The sequence below is a fragment of the Equus caballus genome, chromosome 6, assembly GCF_041296265.1.
Source record: "Equus caballus isolate H_3958 breed thoroughbred chromosome 6, TB-T2T, whole genome shotgun sequence".
Classification (NCBI taxonomy): Eukaryota; Metazoa; Chordata; class Mammalia; order Perissodactyla; family Equidae; genus Equus; species Equus caballus.
The window spans coordinates 24,459,089-24,482,939 of NC_091689.1; the positions used below are offsets into that span (position 1 = coordinate 24,459,089).

General features: G+C 48.1%; 1 protein-coding gene and 1 non-coding gene across 3 annotated transcripts; both read left to right on the forward strand.

Moving 5' to 3' along the window:
• Positions 1-16: 16 nt before the first annotated feature.
• Positions 17-22,350, forward strand: LOC138924601 (ankyrin repeat and SOCS box containing 1). 2 transcript variants are annotated; one of them, XM_070269638.1, is made up of 5 exons: positions 17-439; positions 4,287-4,428; positions 6,544-6,846; positions 14,290-14,675; positions 16,331-22,350. In XM_070269638.1, exons 1-5 carry the CDS (start codon positions 391-393, stop codon positions 16,456-16,458), a joined length of 1,008 nt encoding a protein of 335 aa, XP_070125739.1. In that variant the 5' UTR covers positions 17-390; the 3' UTR covers positions 16,459-22,350. The 2 variants fall into 2 exon arrangements, with proteins under 2 accessions (XP_070125739.1, XP_070125740.1); XM_070269639.1 differs by lacking the exon at positions 17-439 and adding an exon at positions 587-1,010.
• On the forward strand, positions 19,551-19,695 carry MIR8979 (microRNA mir-8979). The gene has a single exon (NR_127985.1). It is a non-coding gene; the product is annotated as a microRNA mir-8979 (primary transcript).
• Positions 22,351-23,851: the final 1,501 nt, after the last annotated feature.

A 23,851-nucleotide genomic window follows, 5' to 3' on the forward strand; every position in this document is an offset into this window, starting at 1 on the left:
GGGCAATGTGTTTCCCAGACTCCTCTGCTTCCTACGTGGAGAAACCACAGCGCTGGCGAGGCCTGCCAGCCGGCGGCCCCCGATAGCTCGCGTCCCCCGACAGCCCGCGCCCCGCGACGGCTTGTGCCTCCCGACATCTCGCGCCCCGCGCCGACGCTCGTGGGTCCTCACGTCGGGAAGCGAGGCCGGAGGTGGAAGCCCGGACGCCCTGCGCGCGGCACCGGAAGCCCGTGAGGAAGGCGCACGCCCGCCGGAAGTCGCTCTCCGACGCGGCCCACCTGCCTGCGGCGCCGGAAGTGGTCGCTGCCGCGCTGCTTCCGGTCGGCGGGGCTCGTTGGGGCCGGGGCCGCCGGGAGGCCGGCTGGGGACGGGCCGAAGGCCGGAGCTCCCATGGCGGAGGGCGGCGGCCCCGGCGGGCGGGCCGGGCCGGGGCCCGCAGGTAAAGTGCGCACGGCCGCCAGGCCGGGGCGAGCGGCGCCGCGGGGGCGGGTACGGCGCCCCGTCGAGGGCCGGGGCACGCGTCCTGATTTCCCCCGGCCGGGCCCGCGGAGCCCCGCCCCGCCCTGCGTGTCCCCCACCCTCGGCCGCGCGCGAGCAGGTCCTCTCCTGGGGAGCTTGCCTGGTAACTGCCCGCCCGTTAGCGGCTTCAGATTCGGTGGGACCCCAACTGTGGAAATAGGACGTGGATCATCTAGCTCTGAGCGCACGCGTCAGGGGAACCCCCAACGGTCAGCCCCTCGGGAGGGCAGGTGCCGTTTCTCCATCCTGCCTCCCATGGCATGCCCGGGGTGGTAGAGCGGGCCACCCCCGCCACGCACAGGCGAGGGACAGCGACAGCGCCGTCGCCAGCGAGCTGTCAGTGACACAGCACGTCCAGGGGCCCTTGGCCCACCAGGCAGCTAGAAGGGCTCACGCCCGCCACCCGAAATAGCCATCTGACTTAGAGTCTCCGCCTTGGAATGTTCCTGCTGTGCACATGTGGATTTGCAGGGGCAGCGGGTCGTTTGCAGGTGCTCACGAGAGGTTCCTCTTAACCTGTGGTGGGATTCCCTCTTTGCCTGTTTTCTGAACTTGCCCTGTGTACCAAATACTTTTATGTGCTCCGGACCTCACTCGTCTGTGTCTTTGGAGCGATACGCCTCCAAAGAGTTTGTTGGTCCTTCTTAGCAATAAGCTGAGACGTTTATTACTCTAACTCCCAATTGTGCCAGACTATCAAAACGAAGGCTGTAACGTTGACTTGGAGACTGGTGCAAGTAGCGCTTTTCATCCGCCCCTCCCTCCCTCCATTCATTCAACAAAGGTTTATTAAGGATCTACTACAGGCTGGACCTTACTGGGGCTGGGGACTCCCCAGCGAACAAGTCAGACAAAGCCCCTTCCATCCTTGCCTCTGGTTGGTATTGACTTTGACCCCAGGGACAGCCAGGACCTTAGGGGTCTGGGATGTCATTTCATGTGAGAATGAGGGATGGAGTGAGAGGTGTTCAGTTGGAAAGAGGACTGACAGATGCTTCCCAGTGTAGAGAGGAGTCTTGTGGAAGGAAGGTTGGCTCTGCGCTGTATCCAGGGACTCCTTTTATGTCCATGCAGCATCGTTTTGTTATTTAGTGTGCTGCAGGCCTGGGAGTGGAGGGACCACAGATTTCCAGGTAAAGCTTAAGTGCTATTTTGGGTAACTGCGTTGTCACTGGAGAAGCTGAGCAGAAAAATGCAAATCTGAACTTACCCTTGGATCTGGAGCTTTGGAAGAGGGGGCTGCCTTGAGTTGGGTCAGGGAGTAGTTTGGAAAGAGGCCAGCAAAGGGAGGCCCAGAGGAGAACTTGGCAAAAGTCTGCAGCTCCCACTCACCTGTCAGTCTTCGCCCTACACTTTCTGGATCTTACCATTCCTGCTTTGAGCTGGTTTACTCTATGGGATAACTACAGTGGAGGGTAATGACTGAAGGAGGATTGCGGTGGCAGCCCCAGGGGGTCCTTGCTGCTTGCCTGTTGATCTGCTGCAGGTCTGGTTGTGGGATCAGCTTGAGCCACCCATGTGTTTGTGAGCCCTTGCTGCCCTGCCCGCCTGCCTGCGGCCTTTGTGTCTTATCCATGCTGATGGAATGTCGAATCTTGCAGGGCAAGGAAACTCATCACCCCCATTGTACTATGGCCGTGCCGTGTATACTGTAGGTATTGAAAAGAGGTTTGATTTGAATAGAGAAAGCAGCTTCAGTATTGGAAAGAGCCTACCAGTGAGGGTGTGCTTTATAGCTGTGCTTGGTCACGTGCTAGGACAGCGCGGCCCGGCAGGGACTTGGATGCAGGCAGTGTGAGTTCATGCTCTTTCCTTATGCTCCTGTCTGTGTAATTATGTTTACAAACCTCGTAATCATCTGGAGATTATTTTGGGCTCTGGTGTGAGGTGAAGAACTCAATTATTTGCAAATAGGCATCTAATTGTACAAATTTGTTGACTACTTGTGGTCCCTTGGGTTTGCTGTAACAGAATACCATAGACCGGGTGGCTGATAAACAACCGAAATTTATTTTCCATAGTTCTGGTGGCTGGGATGTTCAAGACAAGATGCCAGCAGGTTCGGTGTCTGGTGGGGGCTTGCTTCCTGGTTCATAGGCAGCTGTCCTCTCACCATATCCTCATGTGGTGGAGGGAGCGAGGGAGCCCTCTGGGGTCTCTGTTTTAAAGGCACTACTCCCATTCATGAATGTTCTGCTCTCTTGACCTAATACCTTCCACAGGCCACACCTCTTAATATCATCTCCTTGGGTGTCAGGATTCCAGCATAGTTTTTAGGGGGGACGTTTTTGGAGGACACAAGCATTCGACGACTCTTTCCATTCCTCACTGATTTCTATGCTCATTTGTCACATATTAAGTTATTTATACTAAGATCTTTTCTGGGCGGTTCATTCTGTTTGATTTATCTTTTTATTCTGATGAGAGATCTTAAGTTCTGTCATCTAGTAGGGTAGATCTCTTCTCATACATGCTAAAAAACCAAAGTGATTCCCATTAATATGTCCAAATAAACATTTAGAATATTTTTGTCACATCTCATATAAAAACCCCAAAGAGATTTGTTAAACCTTTTCATTTACTTGGTATTTATGTATTTAAAATTTTCCTGTCTTTGAATCTTCTCATTCAAGTACATGGTATCGTTTTCCTCACTTATTCTAGTCTTCTTTATTGTTTTTCTGTTTTATAGTCTTCATTTTATAGGACTGGGTTTCTATTTATGTGCATATATTATATATATATATTTATATTTTATCTTTTTCTTTTTTTAAAGATTGGGACCTGAGCTAACATCTGTTGCTAATCTTTCTTTCTTCTTTTCCTTTTCTCCCCAAAGCCCCCTGGTGCATAGTTGTATATTCTAGTTGTGAGTGCCTCTGGTTGTGGCATGTGGGACGTGACCTCAACACGGCCTGATGAGCGGTGCCATGTCCACGCTCAGGATCTGAACCAGCGAAACCCTGGGTTGCCAAAGCAGAGTGTGCAGAGCTAAGCACTCGGCTGTCGGGCTGGCCCCCGTGTGCATGTAGTTAAATTTTCCTTCTGATCGAGCTGTGACTCAGTAAAGAGTCATCCATGTTACAAGTAGCAGCGTTTGGCTGTTGAATTTTGCCAAATTCAAGTGTCTTTTTGTAATATAGGAGATGATTTTATGGTTTTTCCCCAGTATTAAGACACTGTTGGGGCTGGCCCTGTGGCTGAGTGGTTGGGTTTGCGCGCTCCACTTTGGCAGCCCAGGGTTTCACCGGTTCGGATCCTGGGAGCAGACATGGCACCGCTCATCAAGCCATGCTGGGGTGGCGTCCCACATGGCACAACCAGAAGGACCCACAACTAAAAATATGCAACTATGTACCAGGAGGGCATGGGGAGAAAAAGGAAAAATAAAATCTTTAAAAAAAACACAAAAAGATATTGTTACATTCTTGGAATAAATTAGAGTGATTTTATAGTAGATTTTTTGGTACATATTTTAAGTATTACTTGGCTGATATTTTATTTAGGACCTTCTATATTCTTAAGTAGATTTGGCACATAACCCCCCACCCTTCCAATGTTTTTAAAATTATTATTCTTGTCAGGTTTGGTGTCAGGAATTTTGTATATTTCTCTGTGCTCTGGAAGTTTCTGGAGCGTGGGAATGATTCATTCTTGAGCGTTCGAGTGCCCCTGTGGGGGCGAGGAGGGCTAGCTCAGATGGCAGCCCTTTTGGTTGGCCTTGGCAGGGTTTCCCACACTGACAGGAGCCCCTCTCTTCAGTGCAGGTCCTAATCTGAAGGAGTGGCTGAGGGAGCAGTTTTGTGACCATCCACTAGAGCACTGCGAGGACACCAGGCTCCATGACGCAGCCTACGTGGGGGACCTCCAGACCCTCAGGAGTCTGTTACAAGAGGAGGGCTACCGGAGGTGAGCATGGCTGTGCTGGGGCTGCCTGGGACCTGGGCCCTATGGGGCTGTGCGAGGCTGAGGCTCCCGGTCTGTGACAGAGGCATGGAGGTCCCTGGCCAGCAGGTGAAGACCCCGAGCCTTTCCAATCTTAGAGGACAGGGGGAGAAGGAGACTGAGGAAGCATGGTCAGGCTTGTAGGAGAGAGCCAAATGGTGAAGGCAGGGAGCCCTGACTGAGCTCAAGCCCAACTCTGTCAGTGACCTTTATACTTCCTGGCAACTCTGGCCCTCTGGGCGTCAGCTTGCTGGATGTACTCCTGACAGCACCACTGTTACCCTCTTCAGTAGTGGCCCTGCCCCCTTGTAGTTTCCTGTGGCTCGTCATCCTAAGCTGTGTACAGAAATGCACCTTCCTGAATTGTTGTCGTCTGGTTATCCCCCCATGGGTCCAGGCTTCCATGTGCCATACTTGTACATCTTTCCTGGTGTACTCGCCTGTCTCGAGTCTCAGATCCGCAGTCCTCCACCTCCAGGGCCTGGGCTCAGCCTCAGGCTGTCTCGTCGCCCAGGGATGTGCTGGGTCTCACCTTTTGTTCCCTTTGTCGATAGTTCCCTGCCAGATCCTGCCAGTTCCTCGACCCGGCTCAAGCCCTTCCTTCGCTGCAGCCGAGTCTTGCTATTACTTCTCCACACGTCGGACACTGGGGAGAGCACAGAGGGTCTTCCTTCTCTCTGGAGTGGTCTCTGTTTTGTGTGTCTAAGATTGGAAACTGCAACCCGAAACTCCTCCGTACTCTTCTGTGTTTCTGTTTTCCCTTCAGGGTAGGATGGCAGTGAGTTGATGCAAGAAATACCCATGTGTCAGTGCTGAGACCAATACTTCCACTTTTTGTGGGTAGTTCCCAGAAGGATTTCTGACAATACAGGAATATATTTCTTTTTTCTTTTCTTTGTAATGTTTTAGCATTATTTTATCAGAACAGACATCACTATTTACAAAAAAGAGAAGCTCTGAATCTCCAGAAAGGATTGTCACACAAAGACATCAGATGGATTATACACGAATATTTAATGTGAATGACTCGAGCCCAAAGAAAACCTTAAATTTGCAGCTATAACAGTAAAATAGAGACAGTAGAATAAGATAGAGTTCAGCTGGGTCTTCGACCAACTATTTTTGTAGTGCTTTTCCAAGTACTTTTCTCCTTTCTTATACTCAGGTCAGTGAATCTTCTCTTCTTGATGATAAGTTTCTGTTGCTGTGTATTTCTTTGGTGACGAGTCATTGGAGTGTTCTTTGGCCTCGTTGGTCAGTGGAGGCCAGTGCACGGATGAAGGGAGCACCCGTGGGCCATGGCGTCTTTCTCGGTCGCTGCTTCAGCGCTCTGGATTCCCGCGCTTTGTTCAGAGCTGCATTGGGAGCTCGAGCGGAACCGTGCCTTGGTTGCTGACTTGGTGGGTCAGTGGACTGCACGGCCATGGCATTCTTTGACAGGGAGTCGAGGTCGCATTGTCACTTTCGATGAGAGTCTAGTCTGGACAGTTTCCCTCTGCTGCTGTTGGCCAGGAGTCTAGCCCTGTGTAGCCTTCCTGTGTCCTGCAGGCTGTCATTTGTGGTGTGTCAGAGGTAGACGGACCTCAGTGGTCACCTGGTCCCAGTGAGGATGCCAAGGCCCAGAGAAAGGCCCAACCTCAGGCCACAGAGAAAGCTTGTGCTGGAGAAAAGAGGCCTGGGGGCCCTGACCCAGATTCCCAGCAAGTGTGCTGTCCTCCCTCCTGCACTGCCTCCCTGGGAAGACCCTTCCCCACTTTGTGGAGCAAAGAGCTGTGGACGGCAAGTCAGGAAGTCCGAGATCTTAGCTCTGGTGCTCATCAGTCTGCCTGGGCCTCGAGCTTCCTCATCTGTGCAGCCGGGCTCTTAATTCCTGTCCTGCCACAGCGGCGGGTCCAGCAGGGTAGATATGAAAGCATTTCATAAACAGCACATGTGGAAGTGTTCTTAAACCAGAAGGGTGGCTGTTGTAAGAGACTGCCCTCCTGCTCTGTTTCCTTGTGCCCACCAGAGGAGGCAGGGCAGCTCCTGGGTTTCCCGGAGCCGCCGCTCACAGCCTGGCTCCCCTGTGTTCTCTTGTAGCCGCATCAACGAGAAGTCTGTCTGGTGCTGTGGCTGGCTGCCCTGCACACCACTGCGAATCGCGGCCACTGCTGGCCATGGGAACTGTGTGGACTTCCTTATCCAGAAGGGGGCCGAGGTGGATCTGGTGGATGTAAAGGGCCAGACTGCCCTGTATGTGGCTGTGGTGAACGGGCACCTGGAGAGCGCCCAGATCCTCCTTGAAGCCGGTGCTGACCCCAACGGAAGCCGGCACCATCGCAGTACGCCTGTCTACCACGCCTCTCGTGTGGGCAGGGCCGACATACTGAAGGCCCTCATCAGGTCAGTACCGTGGAGCCCTGGCCACTGGCGCCCCGCATGGGCCACCTTGGGAACGTGGCCATGTTACTGCTAGTTCCTGCTGCCACGTTCTCTTTCCTTGTTTTCTGTATGTGCTTTTTTTTTATCTCTCTTTAAAATTAGACTTGTTAGAGGATTTGTCTATTTTGTTTGTCTTTTTAAAGAGTTACTTGGCTTTACCAGTTCTCGTTTTTCTGCTGATTAATTTCTACTTTTATGTTTTTTTTGTTTTAAAGATTGGCACGTGAGCTAACAACTGTTGCCAATCTTTTTTTTTCTTTTTCTTCTTCTCCTCCCCAAACCACCCCAGTACGTAGTTGTATGTTCTAGTCGTGAGTGCCTCTGGTTGTGCTATGTGGGACACCACCCCAGCACAGCCTGATGAGTGGTGCCATGTCCACGCCCAGGATCCGAACCGGTGAAACCCTGGCCCACCGAAGCAGAGTGCACAAACTTAATCACTCTGCCACAGGGCCGGCCCTTGTTAATATGTTTATTTTTTACCATTTTCCTTTATTTTTCCTAACTTTATGAGTTGAATGTCTTTTCAGTTTTTTTCTTGATTAATAATGTAAACTTTCAAGGTTATTAATTTACCTTTGCCTATAGCTTTGGCCATATCGGCTAAGCTTTTCCTTATTTTTTAAGTAGGTATAATTGAAGTTGATTTCCTCTTTGCTCTTAAGGTCATGGAGGAGAAGGTTTTAATAAAAATTTTTATGAACTTCCAGTTTTATTGTATTGTGCTCAGATAATTCAGGCCATATTTCCCTTTTGGGGATTCTTTGAGTTCTTTTTTAAATTATTTTTTAACATCAGACTACATTGTTGTGGATGCTTAAAACAAAGTATGTGACCATGGACGTTTTACTTGCATGGTACAATATGGTAGCCTCAGCTATGTTATTCAGAATCTGTTTTTTTACGATTTTGACCACCCGTCCGCCTACAATTCAGAGAAGCCTGTTGTTTGTCTCTAGTCACTGCTGTGATTTGTTTCCTCTTGTATTTCTAGTAGTTTTTGCTTCCTATAGTGTGATGCTAATTGAGCTCATAAAAGTTCTTGCTTATGGATTATGCTCATTGTCAAAGCAGAAGGGAACTGTGGTCTTTGCAGGTCGTCTGCAGCCGTCCTGTGACTTGGTTTTAGTCTCAGTGGGTTCAAGTCATTCTTTGTGTGCTCACCTTTATTATTTGACTGTCTGGGATTCTTTTTTTTAATACAGGTAACATTATTGCCATTGCTGATGGTAGATCTGTTTCTCTTATCTTCTGTTTCTTAGCTATTCCTTTATTTTATATCTTTGTTCCATGATCTATGTTTTCTTTGCTTTGCCTTTCTATTATTTTAGACAGTTTACGTAAGTTTTATTTTAATTGTACTAATGGTTGCCTTTATTTTTTTTTTATTTGAACCAGATTGCATTTTCATTTTCCATGTCTCCAGTGACTTCTTTCTATCAAAAATTCTTTTCTCCCTCCCTTACTCTAGAGGCAGCTCATTCTGTGGTTGGACAGAGTGCGGTTTAGGTAGTGGGTTCTCAGTGTTGAAAAGGGTTAGGTCAGGGTTCCGTGGTTACAGGCTGCAGTGGGGGTGGTTCCAAGGAGCAGGGACCTGGCGCTCCCCTTGCCCAGTGCAGAACAGGGTTTTTAAATTAGGTACTCAGAATACATTTATTCCATCAAAAAGTTTTATAAATTAAATGGCTATGGAGTTGGCTTTTGGAAAGATAAATGAGGGTGATATGGTTGTTAGAGATTAATAAAGCTGTGATACTTTTCCCCCTTCTTTTTAAGGATTTCTAGCCTGATAATCTAAGCCACCTCAGTCCCATGTCTTTGTTTCTTGGAGAACGTAAGCCATTAATTTGGAAATATTTTTGAATAGGATCAATCAGTGAAATTTCGTCTTAGTTCCAGAAATCCCTTTGGGCGTTTCAGTCACTTCATGATGAACAACTGCTTTGAATTAGGTGCAGGCCTGACTTTCTGAAGTACATATGCAGATGCCCTTCTTGAGAAGACGTTAAGATGTCTTGTTCCCTCACTGGAGCACAGGACATTACTTTTATGATGAAATACAAAAACATCTATTATTCAATTGAAAAGTCTTCTCTATTTAAATTACCAGATGATTGACTTTTGGAAAATGGGAGTGATATGGTTAAGTTACTGAGTAGGTGATACAGTCTAAGTAGACTCCCAGCTCGACTCCTGCCTTCCCTATGTCTTTGTCCCTCGCAGGCGGGGCTCTCTTCTGTCACTGTTGTAATTTGCTGTCCCTCTGCAAGTAACCTCGATTTTGTTGCTTGTAAATTCCCTTGATATACATTGTGGATTTTTTTTATAGAAGGGTAAGGTTTGGTATTTCTGTATGTGCAGAAGTTTTATTGATTTATTGAGTTGTTCCAGTGGTTCCTTACCAGTGATATTAAAAGCAGTAGGGGAATTTTGGAAAATATTCAGGATTAAAATTAACTGGAACCTATCCAGTATATTTTTATGAGTGGATGAAGGGCTGTCTTTCCCGCAGCTCAGCAAATACCAGATTGTCATATTGCCCAAATTACAAACATTTTGGAAGATATATCCCTAAGAATAAGGAGGGAAAAAATCTCTGCTTGAAACCTAGTTCTTCTTTTCTTACTTGGTTGGGTGTGTGAAATGAAATATCAATTTCTGCTTGGTTTGGTATGTGTTTTAGAGTGTTCTGTTGTTGCTCCTAGACTGCCTTGGAGACGGGTGGTGTTTGCATTTGTAGCATCTGGTGATGCTACAGGACATCCGTGGGGAAGCACAGTGGCCTCGTGTGTGCCTGTCCTCTCTCTCCCTCAGGCCTGTGTTGCCTCCAAGCAGCAGTTTTGGTTCCAGGGGGAAGTTCCTTTGCATACTCAGGATAGTGCCGAGGAGACCGATGATAAAATGTGATTGCTGGCTGTGAGCCATTTTTATTAAGGCCTGCGAAACAGTGCTGTCCATCTTCCCTCGACCCCTGCACGTCGGCCCCATCATCATTACTTTGTGTGTTTTGCCATTTCCTAATTTACCTGAAACACATGATGACAAAACTTGAGGCATTGCAGAACTGTCTGGGGCACTGGAAGCTCCGGTGAACAGGTGTGGACTGTCTAATGTTTACTCAGATAATGCGTCTTGGGCAGGAATCTCACAGAAGTGAGGCTGTGCTCTTCTCGTTATACCCTGTCAGGCTGCAGATGATTGCAGTTGGTCCCATTGCTGCTAATGTTCACCTGGATCTTCTGATTGAGGTGGTGTCTGCCAGGTTTCTCCATCGTAAAGCTATTCTTTTTCCCTCTGTAATTAATAAGTATTTTGTGGAGAGGTACTTTGCAACCATGTGTATGTCCTGTTCTTCATCAAATTTTTAATTTATTGGTTTGTTTATTTTAGACTCATCGTTTCTGGTATTATCCAGTGAGTTACAATCCATTATTATTGTTACTTATTTTGATGCTCAGACTGTCTCAGATTTGGCTACAGGGAGCCCCATCAAGCCAGCTCTGTGTCCTTTTGACACATCTCCATCATTGTTTGAACAGTTCCTTACTTTCTCATATAACAAAATGTTCTAGGCTCAGTTTGTACTTTGCCTTCTCAGCACTGGAATTAGTCATTTCTCCAAGGAGTCCTCATTTTTTTTAGTGCAGAATGATGTTTAGAAACCAAGATCTGGACACTAGGAGCGCTTATTGCTTATGAGGTGTTGCTGTTTCCAGGCTCTCCCACTGGGCGGAGCTAAGGTTACACATACACATTTCTGTCTATATGCGTTGACAGTTATGAGTTCACCTTGACGCCTCTAATCTGGTCTAACACCAGAGGGTTCATGCTACTTTTCTCCTCTGCAACTTTATTATTGTCTTTTCCAACAGTGAGAGATCTGGTTCCTCTTATCCTTACTATATTTTCTGGTTTTGCCAATCTCTCATATGTAACCGTCTCCTGGTGGTGCTGCCCTCTCCCACACATGCCTCCTTAACCCATGTGGGCTCTGACACCCTGAGCCAGGTGGCATCCTTAGCAGGCACTCTCTTCACTTTGTCAGGACTCTGACACCCTGGGCCAGGCCACCCTGCCTGCTGTAGTCAGTGACCCCTGTTTACAGTAAAATGACCCGGATTGGTGGTTTACATGTGACCTGGGAGAGCTCTAAATCCTGATAGAAAGTCATATATTTAGGCATCCCTGAGTGCAGTGACAAGGGCAGGTCCTTGTGGGGACCCTGAAGGCTCTGCCTATAGGGTTGTTTAGAGATTCGCTCTGGTGGCGAATGAGGCTTCCAAGTCAGGTGGTGATTTGTTTCCTCACATCTGGGCTGTCACTGGGAGTCCGAAGAGGAGGCCCCTGGACAGCCATAGGGATTACTTCGTACTGCTGTGAGTGTGCCCACCTTGGGGGGCTGCCCACCTTGGGGGGCTGTGTGAAGCTGCCCAGCTGGTAAGCTGTGCTTCTTGTCCTAGGTCCTTTTGGGTGAATCTCCTGCTGGGAGTGGTCTGGCTGGTTTGGATGTTCAGTATACCTGAAAAGAAGAGCCACCCTGTGGGCAGGGCACGATGGCACCAACTGGATATGTAGTTGGGTTAAAGTGTTTCTTTTTGCTTTCAATTTTTAGGGATTGCTTTTTATTTAATTTGTTTTATAATATGAAATATTTACATGGTTCCAAAGTCAAATATACAAAATAAGGTATATTAAAAGAAGTCTGGTTTCTGTCCTCGTCTCCTTCATCCCTCCCCTATAGATAACCATTTGAAAGTTTTGTGGTTTATCCCTCCATTATTAAAGAAATAAGAAAATATGTGTATGTGTCATGTACGCATATGTATTGCATTTTCCTTCCCCAAGATGAACTGTAGCATATTACACACTTCATTGTCCTACTTTTCTCACTTGCTAATGTGTCCTGGAGGTCATTCCAGTGCACTAGTTAGCAGTACTCCTCATTACTTTTCATAGCTGGACAGGGCTGCTTTTTATGAATGGACCACACTTCGTTCAACCAGTCCCCTCTTGATGGATCTGTGGGTTGTTTCCTGCCTTCAGCTATTATGGATAGTATTTTAATGAATTGCCTTGTGCACACATACATCTTTTCAGAGTTTTGGACGTGTGTCTTGGGAATAGATTCCAGGAAATGTGATGGATGGGTCAAAGGGTAAATGCATATGTAGTTTTGCCAGCAATTGCCAAATTTCCCTCCGTAGGAATGGCTACATTTTGCATTGCCCCAAGAAATGAATGAGACTTCCTGTTTCTTTAAAGCCTAGTCGATAAGCTTTTGGATTTTCCCAGTCTGCTAGGCAAGAAGTGGTATTTCAGGGTAGTTTTAATTTGTGTTTCTGTTGGGAGTGAGGCCAAGCGTTTTCTCACGTGGGTAGGAGCTATTTGCAGCCGTCAGTATCTCTCACTTACTTTTCTGCAGGGCTATTGATATTTTCCTTTCAGAAGCTTTTTCTATGTTAAGGACATGAACCCTTTGTAACATTCCCCCCAATTTTTCACTTACTGTTTTCCTTCGCTTATGCTGCTTTTTTGCCATGCAAAAGTTTTTATTTAATTTTCATGTTAAAAACATCTTTCTGGATTTTGAGCCACGATTAGGCAAATTTTACTTAGAGTTTTCTTCTAGTTTTGGTATATTTTCATATTTTACATTTTAAGTTCTGATCCATTTGGCATTCATCCTAGTGTATGATCTTGAATGGATTTAATTGTATCTTTTTCCGTATGGATATCCAGTTATCTCAAAAAACACTTGAAAAAAAGTCCATTCTCCCTCACTGGTTTGAGAGAGATGCTGCCTTTACTATGACATGTACTAAATTGCTGTGTGCAGTTGGGTCCATTTCTGGATTTCCCATAAAGCTCCATTGGTCTGTCAGTTCAGCCGTCCGTGGCCCGGCGCCACGCTGGTCTGTCAGTTCAGCCGTCCGTGGCCCGGTGCCACGCTGGTCTGTCAGTTCAGCTGTCCGTGGACCAGCGCCACGCTGGTCTGTCAGTAGGCCCTCATGTCTACTTTATTGTAGGGCTGCCTCCCCCTTGTTACTGCTTTGCCTTTTCATCTTTTCTTGTTTGATCATTCAAATGAACTTCATCATCAGCTTATCTAGTTCCAGGGATGTTATTTTTACTTATTTATATTTAAAACCCACTTATTTAGTTCTAGGAATGTTATTTCCATTTGTATAATAAACTTAGGGAAAATTGACATCTTGATGCTGAGCGTTCTTATCCAAGATTTATGGGATGTCTTTCCATTCCCTTAGGTCTACTTTTGTGATTTTCAGTAATAGTTTATGATTTTCCTCATGCAAATTTTAGACATTTACTAAGTTTGTACTTAGATATCTCATTTTAAAGTGTATTTTGCCGTCATAAGTGGGGTCTTCTTTTCCATTTTATCTTTGAACTTGTCTTTGTTTGTATATACGAAGCCTATTGGTTTTACAACTTGCTGCTTTAACGAATTCTCTCACTGCTTGTTAATTGTATTTTCATTAATTATCTAGGGCTTTCCAGACATATCGTCATATTGTCTCAAAATAGGGGAAACTTTACCTCTTCCTTTCCAATCTTCATCAGTGAATTGCTTTCTCTTGTCTGATTGCACTGACTAATACCTTTATTAAAAACACCTTTCAGAATAGTGGGCCAGAAAGTGGGAGTGTGGGTCTTGCTCCTGCTTTAGCAGGAAAGCCACTAGTGCTTCCCCATCAGGTAAGATGCTGACTTCTGGGTTGAGGAAATATTTTTCATTGTGTTAAGGAAATACCCATCATTTCCTATTTTAATAAGTAGTTTTAAGGATGTCTAAGTGTTGGGTTTTGTCATGTGCCTTCATTTTTGCATCTCTGGAGGCAATCATGACTTTTCCCTTATTTCTGTGAGTATGAGGGATTATGATAATAGAGTTTCTAACATGGAACTACCCTTGGGTTCTTGGAATAACCGCATGGTATATTGCTTTCTTAAAGTACTTTTGGGTTCCCTTCACTAACATTTTGTTGAAGACTATTAAGTTGATAGTCGTAAGTGAAATTAGTTGGTAGATTTTCTTTGTGGTTTGGCTTTGGTCAGGTTTTGGGATTATTCTTTTGCTAATTTCATAAGATGAATTTGCAAGTTTTCCTTCTTTTTCTTTGCTCTGAAATAGTTTAAATAGCCTTGGGATTGTCGGATCATTAAAAGTTTGAAAGAATTCCTTGTGAATGTTTTTGTGTGAGTGGATTCCAAGTTCTTAACTACTGTCTTACCTTCTGGAAGTCACGAGACCGTTGTGATCTGTGGAGTCCCTGGCTCCCGGTGCTCACAGAGTTCAGGCCTGTCTCCTCAGGGTGCTGTGGGGATCTGTTGACTGTAGTTAGTCCACTGCAAGGTCTGACTGTCCCTGTGTCTCCCCTGTAGGTACGGGGCTGATGTCGATGTCAACCACCACCTGACTCCAGACATCCGGCCCCCTTTTTCCCGGCGCCTCACCTCCTTGGTGGTCTGCCCCTTGTACATCAGCGCGGCCTACCACAACCTCCAGTGCTTCAAGCTGCTCCTCCAGGCTGGGGCGAACCCCGACTTCAACTGCAACGGCCCTGTCAACACGCAGGGATTCTACAGGGGCTCCCCCGGGTGCGTCATGGATGCCGTCCTGCGTCATGGCTGTGAGGCAGCCTTTGTGAGCCTGCTCGTAGAGTTTGGAGCGAACCTGAACCTGGTGAAGTGGGAATCCTTGGGCCCAGAGTCGAGAGGCAGAAGGAAGGTGGACCCCGAGGCATTGCAGGTCTTTAAAGAGGCCAGAAGTAAGTGGCCTGAGTTCAGCTCTGACTTGTAGTCTCTTTGGGTCAATTGAATGAACCAAGTCGTAGCAATTAAAAAAAAAAATCCTCCAACTAAGTGCTTGATTTGAATCTTCAGTTAGCCCTAGGAATTTTCTAGGGTGACCTTCCAGTTTGATGTTCTCCCTCTCTCTCGCTCTCTCTCTCTTTTGTGGAAGAAGACTTGCCCTGAGCTAACACCTGTGCCAACTCTATTTTGTATGTGGGCCACTGTCTCAACATGGCTGCTGACAAGTGGTGTAGGTCTGTGCCCAGGAATTGAACCTGGGCTGCTGAAACGGGGCATGCTGAACTTAACCACAAGGCCACGGGGCTGGCCCTGTTGTTCTCTTTTTAAAATCGTAGACGCGAAGAGTTGATGCCAGGAAATCTGTAAAAGCACATGTTTTCAAAGTTCCTAGAATTGTATCCTCTTTACCCTTTTGCTCTGCTTTGTGACCCCAAATTCTTTCACTTATATTTGGTTTTTCAAGCCCATCCTCTAGGATTCCTCACTTCCCTTTCTTCAGTACCACTCAGATACCATCATTTTGGATTGTTTGATAAGTCTAATTTTTGTTAGAATAAAGTCTGTAGTTTGCTTATTTATGAAGAAGGATTTTGCTAATGAATTAATAAATTGGTAGCAAGATGTTTGCAGTTGATCGGTGGTTGGGTCTGTGAGAGGCTCTCTCCCAGACTCAGAAATTGACTTTGTGCGCCCTCTATGACTTGCCCACACCAGCCCCTTTCCCACCTGGGTCTAGAGGGCATCTGAGTTGACAGTCTCTTCCCTAACCCTTACCTCTCACAGAACTTTAGTTTGTTGTGTTTTTTTTTTGAGGAAGGTTAGCCCTGAGCTGACCTCTGCCGCCAATCTTCCTCTTTTTGCTGAGGAAGATTGGCCCTGAGCTAACATCCATGCCCATCTTCCTCTATTTATATGTGGGACTCCAGCCATAGCATGCCTTGATCAGTGGTGTGTAGGTCCGCGCCTGGGATCTGAACCAGCGAACTCCAGGCCACTGAAGTGGAGTATGTGAACTTAACTGCTACGCTACCGGGCTGGCCCCTAGTTTGTTGTGTTTTTTTTGTTGGATTTCCTTAGACCAGTCATGAAAACCTGCTCCTGTTGAGCCTTGCCCACAAGAGTTGGTTAGTGGTCAATAGAGCCACACTGATAGAATAAAGCTGTCTTGTTCATGCGTTTTTCACAAGGCAGAGACCTGGAGCAAAACTGTCAGTCTGGCCTCCTCATCTATTCCTTGGCCCATCTCCTCTAGGCCTCCTTGGAGCTTCTGGGACTGACCAAGAGCAGAGGCTGACAGGGCTGATGGCCAGTTGCTCACACCTGGCGGGGCCTTCAGTGGTCAGCTCTGATTTCTTTGTCTAGCAATTAAACACAGTTCAGGAGATGCTGTCACAGTGAGCAGCTGCCCCAGGTCATGAAGATTTCACTCCTTCTGCAGATGGAAGGAGCAGATAAGACCTTCCTCACCCGGGCGCTCTCCTCACTCTAAACGTGGGAGGTTGGCAGTGAGCATTATGCGGCTCTCTCTGTCAGTCACAGCCAGGCTCGGTCTTTGGAGTTAGGAGAAGAATTAACCTCTGTCTCTCCCTTTCACCCCATGGTGCTCCAGGTGTCCCCAGGACCTTGCTGAATCTGTGCCGTGTGGCCGTGAGAAGAGCTCTTGGCAAATACCGACTCCATCTGATTCCTTCGCTGCCTCTGCCAGACCCCATAAAGAAGTTTCTACTTTATGAGTAGAAGTCAAGGGCAGACGTTGACTGCGGTGAGGAAGAAGGCGCTCTGCAGGGACAGCTGACATCGATTCTCGCCCGTGAACCACGTCCTGGGCTGCTGCCTCAGTCCCATCTGGCTGTTGGTAGAGCAGGAACGGCTCGTGGATTCTAATTCTAGCTCAAGTGCTTGGTCCGGGCATCACACAGTCCTTGGGTCATTGTCAGCCAAGAGGCTCATGCAAAACTTAATTTTGTTCTTCCATAATATCTGTTTTGGATTTTCACAGTTGCATATTAATGAAAGGGGCCTTGAAATGGGTGCAGGTGGGGGTTGGAGGCCTGCTAATATCCCCAGTAGGGAAGACCCCTAGCACTTTCTAGAACTGTGCTTCTGTTTATATTTTTACTTCTCACTTTAATTGTTCAATTAAAGTTTTATAATACCCAAATGAAAAGAGAGTTTTGGTAAAAGAGTAGAATGCAGAAATGCAGTTCATGAACTTGCTAGTTTGTTTTCCCATCTCCTGGGGTTGACACATGGCATTTGTCATACATACTCTTCTTCCTTGCCACTTCGGTGTTCACTCCTAGTGGTGAGAGTGTCATAATCATTGTCTTCATTCAAGGATGGTTTCCTGGCCGCATGGATTGGCTGGGTTATCTCAGAGTTGATACCTGCATTTATTCAAAATCAAGAGAGGTAACGCTCAAGGTTCCACCACGCTGCACCTGTGCTGACACCTAACTGTGCCTAGCATCATGCCACCAGGTCTCATGAGTCCTCTGCCATCTCACCTGGGGAGCTTCCAGACGGTGACTGATTTTAGGAGGCCCACACCAAACTAGCCCGTAATTGACTTCCTACATTTGGACCAAGGACCGTCCAACAGCATCCACTGCCAGTTCTCACGGAAGAAAATACCTGCAGCGCTCCTGGTCCCTGCACTTACCAGAAAGTGGAAATTCACTTGTCCTCTGCGTGGTTCCAAGCTTTCAGTTGTTGGTGTCGAGTGGACAAAACATCTGGCGGTTGGTTGATCACTCTTCGCTTTTTTGGACCTAATGTCTTGCAAGTTGCTCCTGGAATCTGAGAAAGGGGGTAGCAGTGAGGTCAGAAGTTTTCCCCTGGCCTGTTGGGGTGGCTGCGCAGGAGAGAGATGGCATGGGTTATCCTCCCCAAGTCTGGGGCTCTGGGCGGGGTTCACTCTCACACCTGGGTGCAGCTGGGGATGTGGCTGTGAGTGCACGTGGGCCAGCGCTGCCTCTTCAGAGCGCTCGCTCCAGGCGCTGCTGTTTCCAGAGAAACCACGTGTGGTCATTGGAAGTCTGTGAGGACCATTGTGTGGATCCACGGTGATTTTAACCTTTAGAAGTGTTTAGAAATGGGCAGATTTCAAATCTGCGTTTAGACTTTCTATAATAAGAGAAATCTAATTTGTAACCATTGAACTAATGATATGGGTTTATTTAATTATGACATCATTATATGTTTTAGCTGACCAGACAGGGACTGTCTGGTCATTGTCTTGTGCAGCTTGAGGACAGAATTGTAAAGCTCCCCTCCTGTGTCGTGGATGGGCTCTGACCTGTCCACGTATGTATGAGGTCTGAGGGGAGAAGTCCTTGGCAGATTCTGAGAGGAAGGTGCGGTCACTGGAGGCTTTACTCAGCCGAAGTGACATCGTTCCCAGCTGTGACCGTGGCATAAATGTGTGATAGCTTCCTGAGGCCTGGGATTGGCTCTGTGTTGCTCCTAGAGGACCGGGGCCCTGGTTGGCTGGGTGCATTCAGAGCTCAGGGTCGGTCATAGTGAAGTCAGGAGAGTCCTCCTGAGAAAGGAGAGGAGCTGAGGATGGAGGCCGGCTGAGGAGGCTGCAGCCAGAGCCAAGTGCTGCAGGGGCTTCAGCCCAGGAGGGGGCTAGGTGTGTGTGTCCTTCGAGGCACTCAGCGTGGAACCAGGACCAAAATTGGGCCGTGGCTGGGCCAGGAACTGGGGAAGTCGGGCTCCGCCTGGATATAGGGAGGGGTTGTATGGAAGTCTGAGCCACCCATAGGTGGAACTGGGTCACTGGAGGGGGCTCCATGTCGCTGGAGGTGTGAGCAGTGGCTTGTCACCTTGGTGAGAGAGGGTTTCAGGAGTGGGTGGCTAGTGTACCTTACTTTTAAGCTCTTCCGACTGGCGGTCCCCTCCTCTGCTGCCCTCTTGGCTCGGGCTCTCTTCGGGTGAGCCGTGTCGTAGACCTGCAGCAGGCTGTCAGTCTGCCTGCCCAGTGCTTTCTGCTGGGCCTGTGAGGGACAGGGCTTCCCCGTGCCTGCCATGGGTAGGAGGGTGGCTCTGTTCTTGAACCTTCTGGAAAGCAGCACCTGGGAATACTGCCAGTGCAGGAGTCTCACACGTGCTGGCATAGCCTTCAGGCTGCACAGAGGCAAGGGTCCAGGACCGGGCCCAGCAAAGAGTGGGCGTCAGGCTCCTTTGCCCAGTGAAGCAAGCGTAGGGCTTGTTTCTGGGGGATCAAATCATTTCTCCAGGGTCTCTCTAGAAGCAGTGGACTGAGTTGATGCTCATTGTTGGTCCTCGCCCAGACCTGGCCAGGGAGGTAGTGTGAGTGGGGAGGGGATGAGCCAGGGAGTAGGGCCTCTCCTGCTCTGGCCCTGGAGTGTGCTGTGCGCCGGGTGGGTCTGCAGGGACCTGGGGCCTCAGCTCTTCCTTTGCAGAGGACACATCGGCTTACTCTTTGTTCGGCCAGCCTTTGCTGATTTTTTTGGCATCCCCGCAACTTCAGGGTTTCAGCCTCTACTTTGAACCTTCATAGCTGCCAAATGTGAATCTGATAACAGTGGAGATAGCTGCCTCAGGCCATTCCTTCTTGTTTGCAGTGACGCTTGCCTAAAGCTCCCTTCTGCTTTTGTTGGCAAGAACAGGAAAGAGTAACTCTCCATTGGAGCACTTTATCAAGTCTGTTTCTAGGCCGCTGGGTGCCCGAGTCCCGTGTAGTGAGGAAATGTGGTACTCAAGGAGGCTGCTGCCTGCCTGGCCTCGTGCCCTCCCCAGGACTCGGGGACCCCAGGGAGGGACACGATGGGCCAGTGGGAAGAGCTGAGTGTTTCCCCAGCCTGATCCCAGGAGTGTCCCGACCGTCACCACTCCTGGGGTGCCTGCTGGCTGTGGAACAGAGTCCTGTGCTCTGGGCCTTGGCTGCTGTGGACATTGGGCCAGGGTCAGGATCAGGGTGGGGGTGGGGCAGTATTGATACCTCTGAGAATTTGGCGACCTGTGTGGGGCTTTTGAATATATTTCCAAAACCCACCAATGTCACACATATCTATATCTATTCATATTACTTATGTTATTTATATATTTATTTATTTATGCCCTGTCTTGTTCCAGAAAAGGTTTAAGGCAGCGATGCTTGGTTTTTGATGTTCTCTTTTGACATTTCATAAATTTTAGCCAACATGCAGTTGTTAAACAGGTAATTTTAAAAAGAAAGGACAATTAGCAGTTTCCTCATGTTGAATATGTTTCTGTTATCAGGCTTAAGTGCCATCGTTTTAAGTTTTCCTTTTTCCTTCTTCCATGAATTGTTTCTTCAGATAAAAAGTTCATGCACAAGTAGAAATAGAGGAACATGGAGCAAACATCAGACTGAGCAAAGGAGAATTTGCCTTAGAGAGAAGCGTTCTGTCTGTGCTCTGCTGCCTGCTGCCGCGTGGCCTCGGGCAGGTCCCGTTACAGTGCCGTGGCTTCCGGCTGTGCCTTCCCCACAGGTCTTCTGTGAGGACGCGTGAGAGAATGTATGTGGAAGCACTTTCTGCTTGAGTAATCCTTGTGACATGTAAACTGCTGTCATCGTGACTGTTGTCCCTCTTCTCAGTGGATATGCATTCGAGGCGATGGCCGTGCTGGAGGAGCCTGTGACCTTGGAGATGCTTTGACCTTGTTGCCCCTTGGGGCAGCGAGTGTCATGGGGACCCACAGCACAGGCATTCGGGACAGAGGGCTCCGTGCAGGTCAGAAGTGTAAGGACACGTGAAATAATTTATGAAGTCAAGTTCACTCAACTTCAAGGGTTGTCTTTTATTCTGAGATTATGTCCTTCCTAATTTGGGTGATAAGATGTCCTTTTATGTAATGAAGGTGGTAATAGAGGGCAATATTTTTATTTTTTAAAATGTTCTTGATTGCAAAACAACATGTTGGCTCCCGTTTGTCAAGCCCCAGAATTCCTTTTAAGTTTGCCAGTCTCTGAAATCCCAGTGTCGGGGACCCACTCTCTAGCTATAGTGTCTGTTTATGTCAAGATGAGAAGCTCCTCTTGGATTCTTAAACCAGCTGGCACAGTGTTGAAGGGTATCGCAGCACTCCTGCTGCCTGGTAGTCCGAGCACAAGCTCTGAGGTCACTGTGTGGTGTTAGGAACTGTGGGCTTGTGTCCTGGGGAGGATGGAACAAACGTCCCTGTGGTGAGCGGCCTCTGGCCACTCCTGAATCCCTGAGAAACATTCCCAGGAAGTTTGTGGGGCCTTCTCGGCTGGACACCTGCAGTACCCCGTATGCTGGCCATGGTGCTAGTGGTGGGTCTTCTGGCGCTGGGGCTGTAGGCTCCTGGTCCTGCATCTTTGGCTGCCTGCCAGGCACTCAGTAACCATCCTCAGTGGTCTGGACTCCCTGCCGGCTTGGATCTCCCTCCTGGCGGTGCCTCATTTGGACACGTGACCTTCTCTTTCTCCCTGGCTCAGGCCTCACTTCCCTCCTCCCTCACTCCCCCTGACCTGACTCCCTTGGTGGCGATTAAAGTAACTGATAGGCGTGCATCAGTGGTTATTGGGATCATGTCCCAGGAGAAGGCCATGGGAGGGACGTGCCGATTGTGAAGTGCAGTGATGTGCTGAATACATACTATACGTTCTAGGCAGATAATCAGATGGGGAAGTGGGTGGGGAGGGGTGACTTTCGTTGCCTTAACATGTAATTGCTCAGTGTCCGGAATGCATGGTCGTCTTTTCTTTTTTTAAATTGCTTTATTTTCAGATCTCTTAGGTGTACCAAGTGATGTACGAATGTGCATAGATCCAGTCTGAGTGTGGCAGTGATGGACACAGCTCTCGTGTGTATAAAGTCACAGTCTGTGGCTGTAATTAGCCAGCAGTGCCCCTTCTCTGCCCTGCAGTGTTTGCACCGCTCCCATGGCTTCTGCTTGGTGTTGGGCGCACGGGGTGTGACAGGCACATGTGCCTGTGCCTGGAGACGTGCTGAAGAGAATGCTCACCGTCGACCCTCAGTTTCTCCTTTCGGCTTCAGTACTGAATGTGTGTGTGCCCACAGGAGCGGGGACCGTGGCTGTTCCTGCACTCGTGCGTGGTTAAGAGCTTTCAAAAATATGATGGACATCTTTGATATGTTATTGTAACTTTAATAAATGCTTTATGCCCCTTTAATTCCCCCCAAATGCCTTAATTTTGTGGACTCTTTATCTTAATGGGTAGAAGAATTGGTCATGTGAAATCTTGGTATGCACATTTCAGGTAGAAGAGACTGGCTCTCTGGAAAGTTTCTAATGATTTGGATAGAAGGACTTATCTAAAACAGGGGTTTTGAAGTGCTCTGGGGGACCCTGGCACTCTAGGGAGGCACCCAAATTGTCACACGGGTTTAAAGTGCCCAGGAGCCTGTTTTACTTTGTGGGTCTCTGGTTTGCAGAGCGCGTGTCCCTAGAAGTGTTTCTAACCCACGGCTTTCAGGTGAGGCGGCATCGTCTCTGCCGCGCTCTGCGGCTGGGGAGGTGGGATGGACTGGGCAAGACCATTGTGTCTGGGCCCCTGTTGTATGTCACTTATTCTGACGGTGGGAGGGTGAGGTGTGAAGCTTTGGGATGGACCCAGGAATGAATGAAATAAAGACATTTTTTCGGCTCTCACTGGCTCCCTAGCATGTCTCTGTATCTGCTATTTTTGATATTTTCTGCATTCCTCCCACCCTGACCACCACCCCACACACACCTCTCCTGCTCTACTGAAAAGGTGACCTCGTGTTGAGAGGCCAGGGCTGGTGTATTAAATTAAGAACATGCAGATTATGATCTGCCGAATGAAGAGGCACAGGCCACCTACCCGGGGTCGGCAGGGAGCTCCCTCAGCTTCCGAGCACCCACTTTGGGGAAGTGAGAACCACAGGGTTGTTTTGATTGAAGGCATAGTTTCAGTACACCCAAATGAAGGAAGTAAAGTCACAAGATTTATTACTTACAGATCCTAGAAACGGGGTGGGATGGTGGGCGCAATGAGCCCAGGGAGGGGCAGTCCTCTGTCCCAGGTCACAAGCGAGCAGGAGATGGAGAGCAGGGTAGCAGCACCTATGACTTATAAGGTGCTTGGGGCGCAGGTCACTAACTTTGCGTGGGCTCAACTCTAAGTGGTTATGTTAAAAGGTGTCCCTAGAGAAGCAAAGCGGGACCTTGTGGGGTCCTAAGCTCAGGTCCCCTGTTGAGACTTGTGTGAGCAGGGTTGTCATCCTGTGAAATGCCTAGGCCGCAACTCAGAAGAGCTGTTTTCACATCACATCTCACTTTCTACCTCAAAACCAGCTGGATTTGTGTGGCAGAGATCACTGGTTTTCCTTCACTCTCCATTGTCTCCAACTGTGATAATAGAACCCACAGTTTTAGCTGGACACTTGAATTCCCAGAGTAAAGTCTTCATTTCCCAGCCTTCCATATAGCTAGATGTGTCCCTTTACTGTAGCTCTTTCCTGAAATTCTATTAAAATGAAAGGGAATTTATACTTTTTTTTGGTGAGGAAGATTGGCCCTGAGCTAACATCTGTTGCCAATCTTCCTCCTTTTTTTGCTTGAGGAAGATTGTTGCTGAGCTAACATCTATGCCAATATTCCTCTATTTTGTATGTGGGATGCTGCCACAGCATGGCTTGTGTAGGTCCACACCTGGGATCTGAACCTGTGAACCCTCCGGCCATTGAAGTGGAGCACGCAATGTTAACCACTCGCCACTGGGCCAGCACCGAGAGGAAATTTTTACTTTTTAAAAAGCATAAATCCACTAGGATGACTATGAAGAGCAAGAAAATTTGGAACCTCTCAAGAAAACAGATGAATTGTAACCGACGTAGAAACACCCAAGAAAACGACATTGTAAGAAAGAAAGGAGAACACGTGAGAATCTGATTTTATTGCAAATCTGCAATTGGCAGCTCCAGGTACCCCTAGAAGTGGTGGTGAAAAAGGGTGAAAGCAGGAGGACTGGCCAAAAGCCTGGTGAAGAAGCAGGTACGACTCTCCACATAGTTGGGCAGTTGTGCCTGCACCAGCCCAGTGGAAGACTGGAAGGACATGTGCCATACTCAGCCTTCGGAATGTAAAGTCCTCAGCTTGGCCATCAGGCTCGTATCCCCAAGGCAGGAAA

Bases quoted from the DNA above. Each gene is read 5' to 3' on its own strand.
- LOC138924601 (XM_070269638.1), top strand. From the start codon at position 391: ATGGCGGAGGGCGGCGGCCCCGGCGGGCGGGCCGGGCCGGGGCCCGCA. The intron at 440-4,286 runs GTAAAGTGCGCA...TCTTCAGTGCAG, and splicing joins GGCCGGGCCGGGGCCCGCAG to GTCCTAATCTGAAGGAGTGG. The intron at 6,847-14,289 runs GTCAGTACCGTG...TCTCCCCTGTAG, and splicing joins ATACTGAAGGCCCTCATCAG to GTACGGGGCTGATGTCGATG.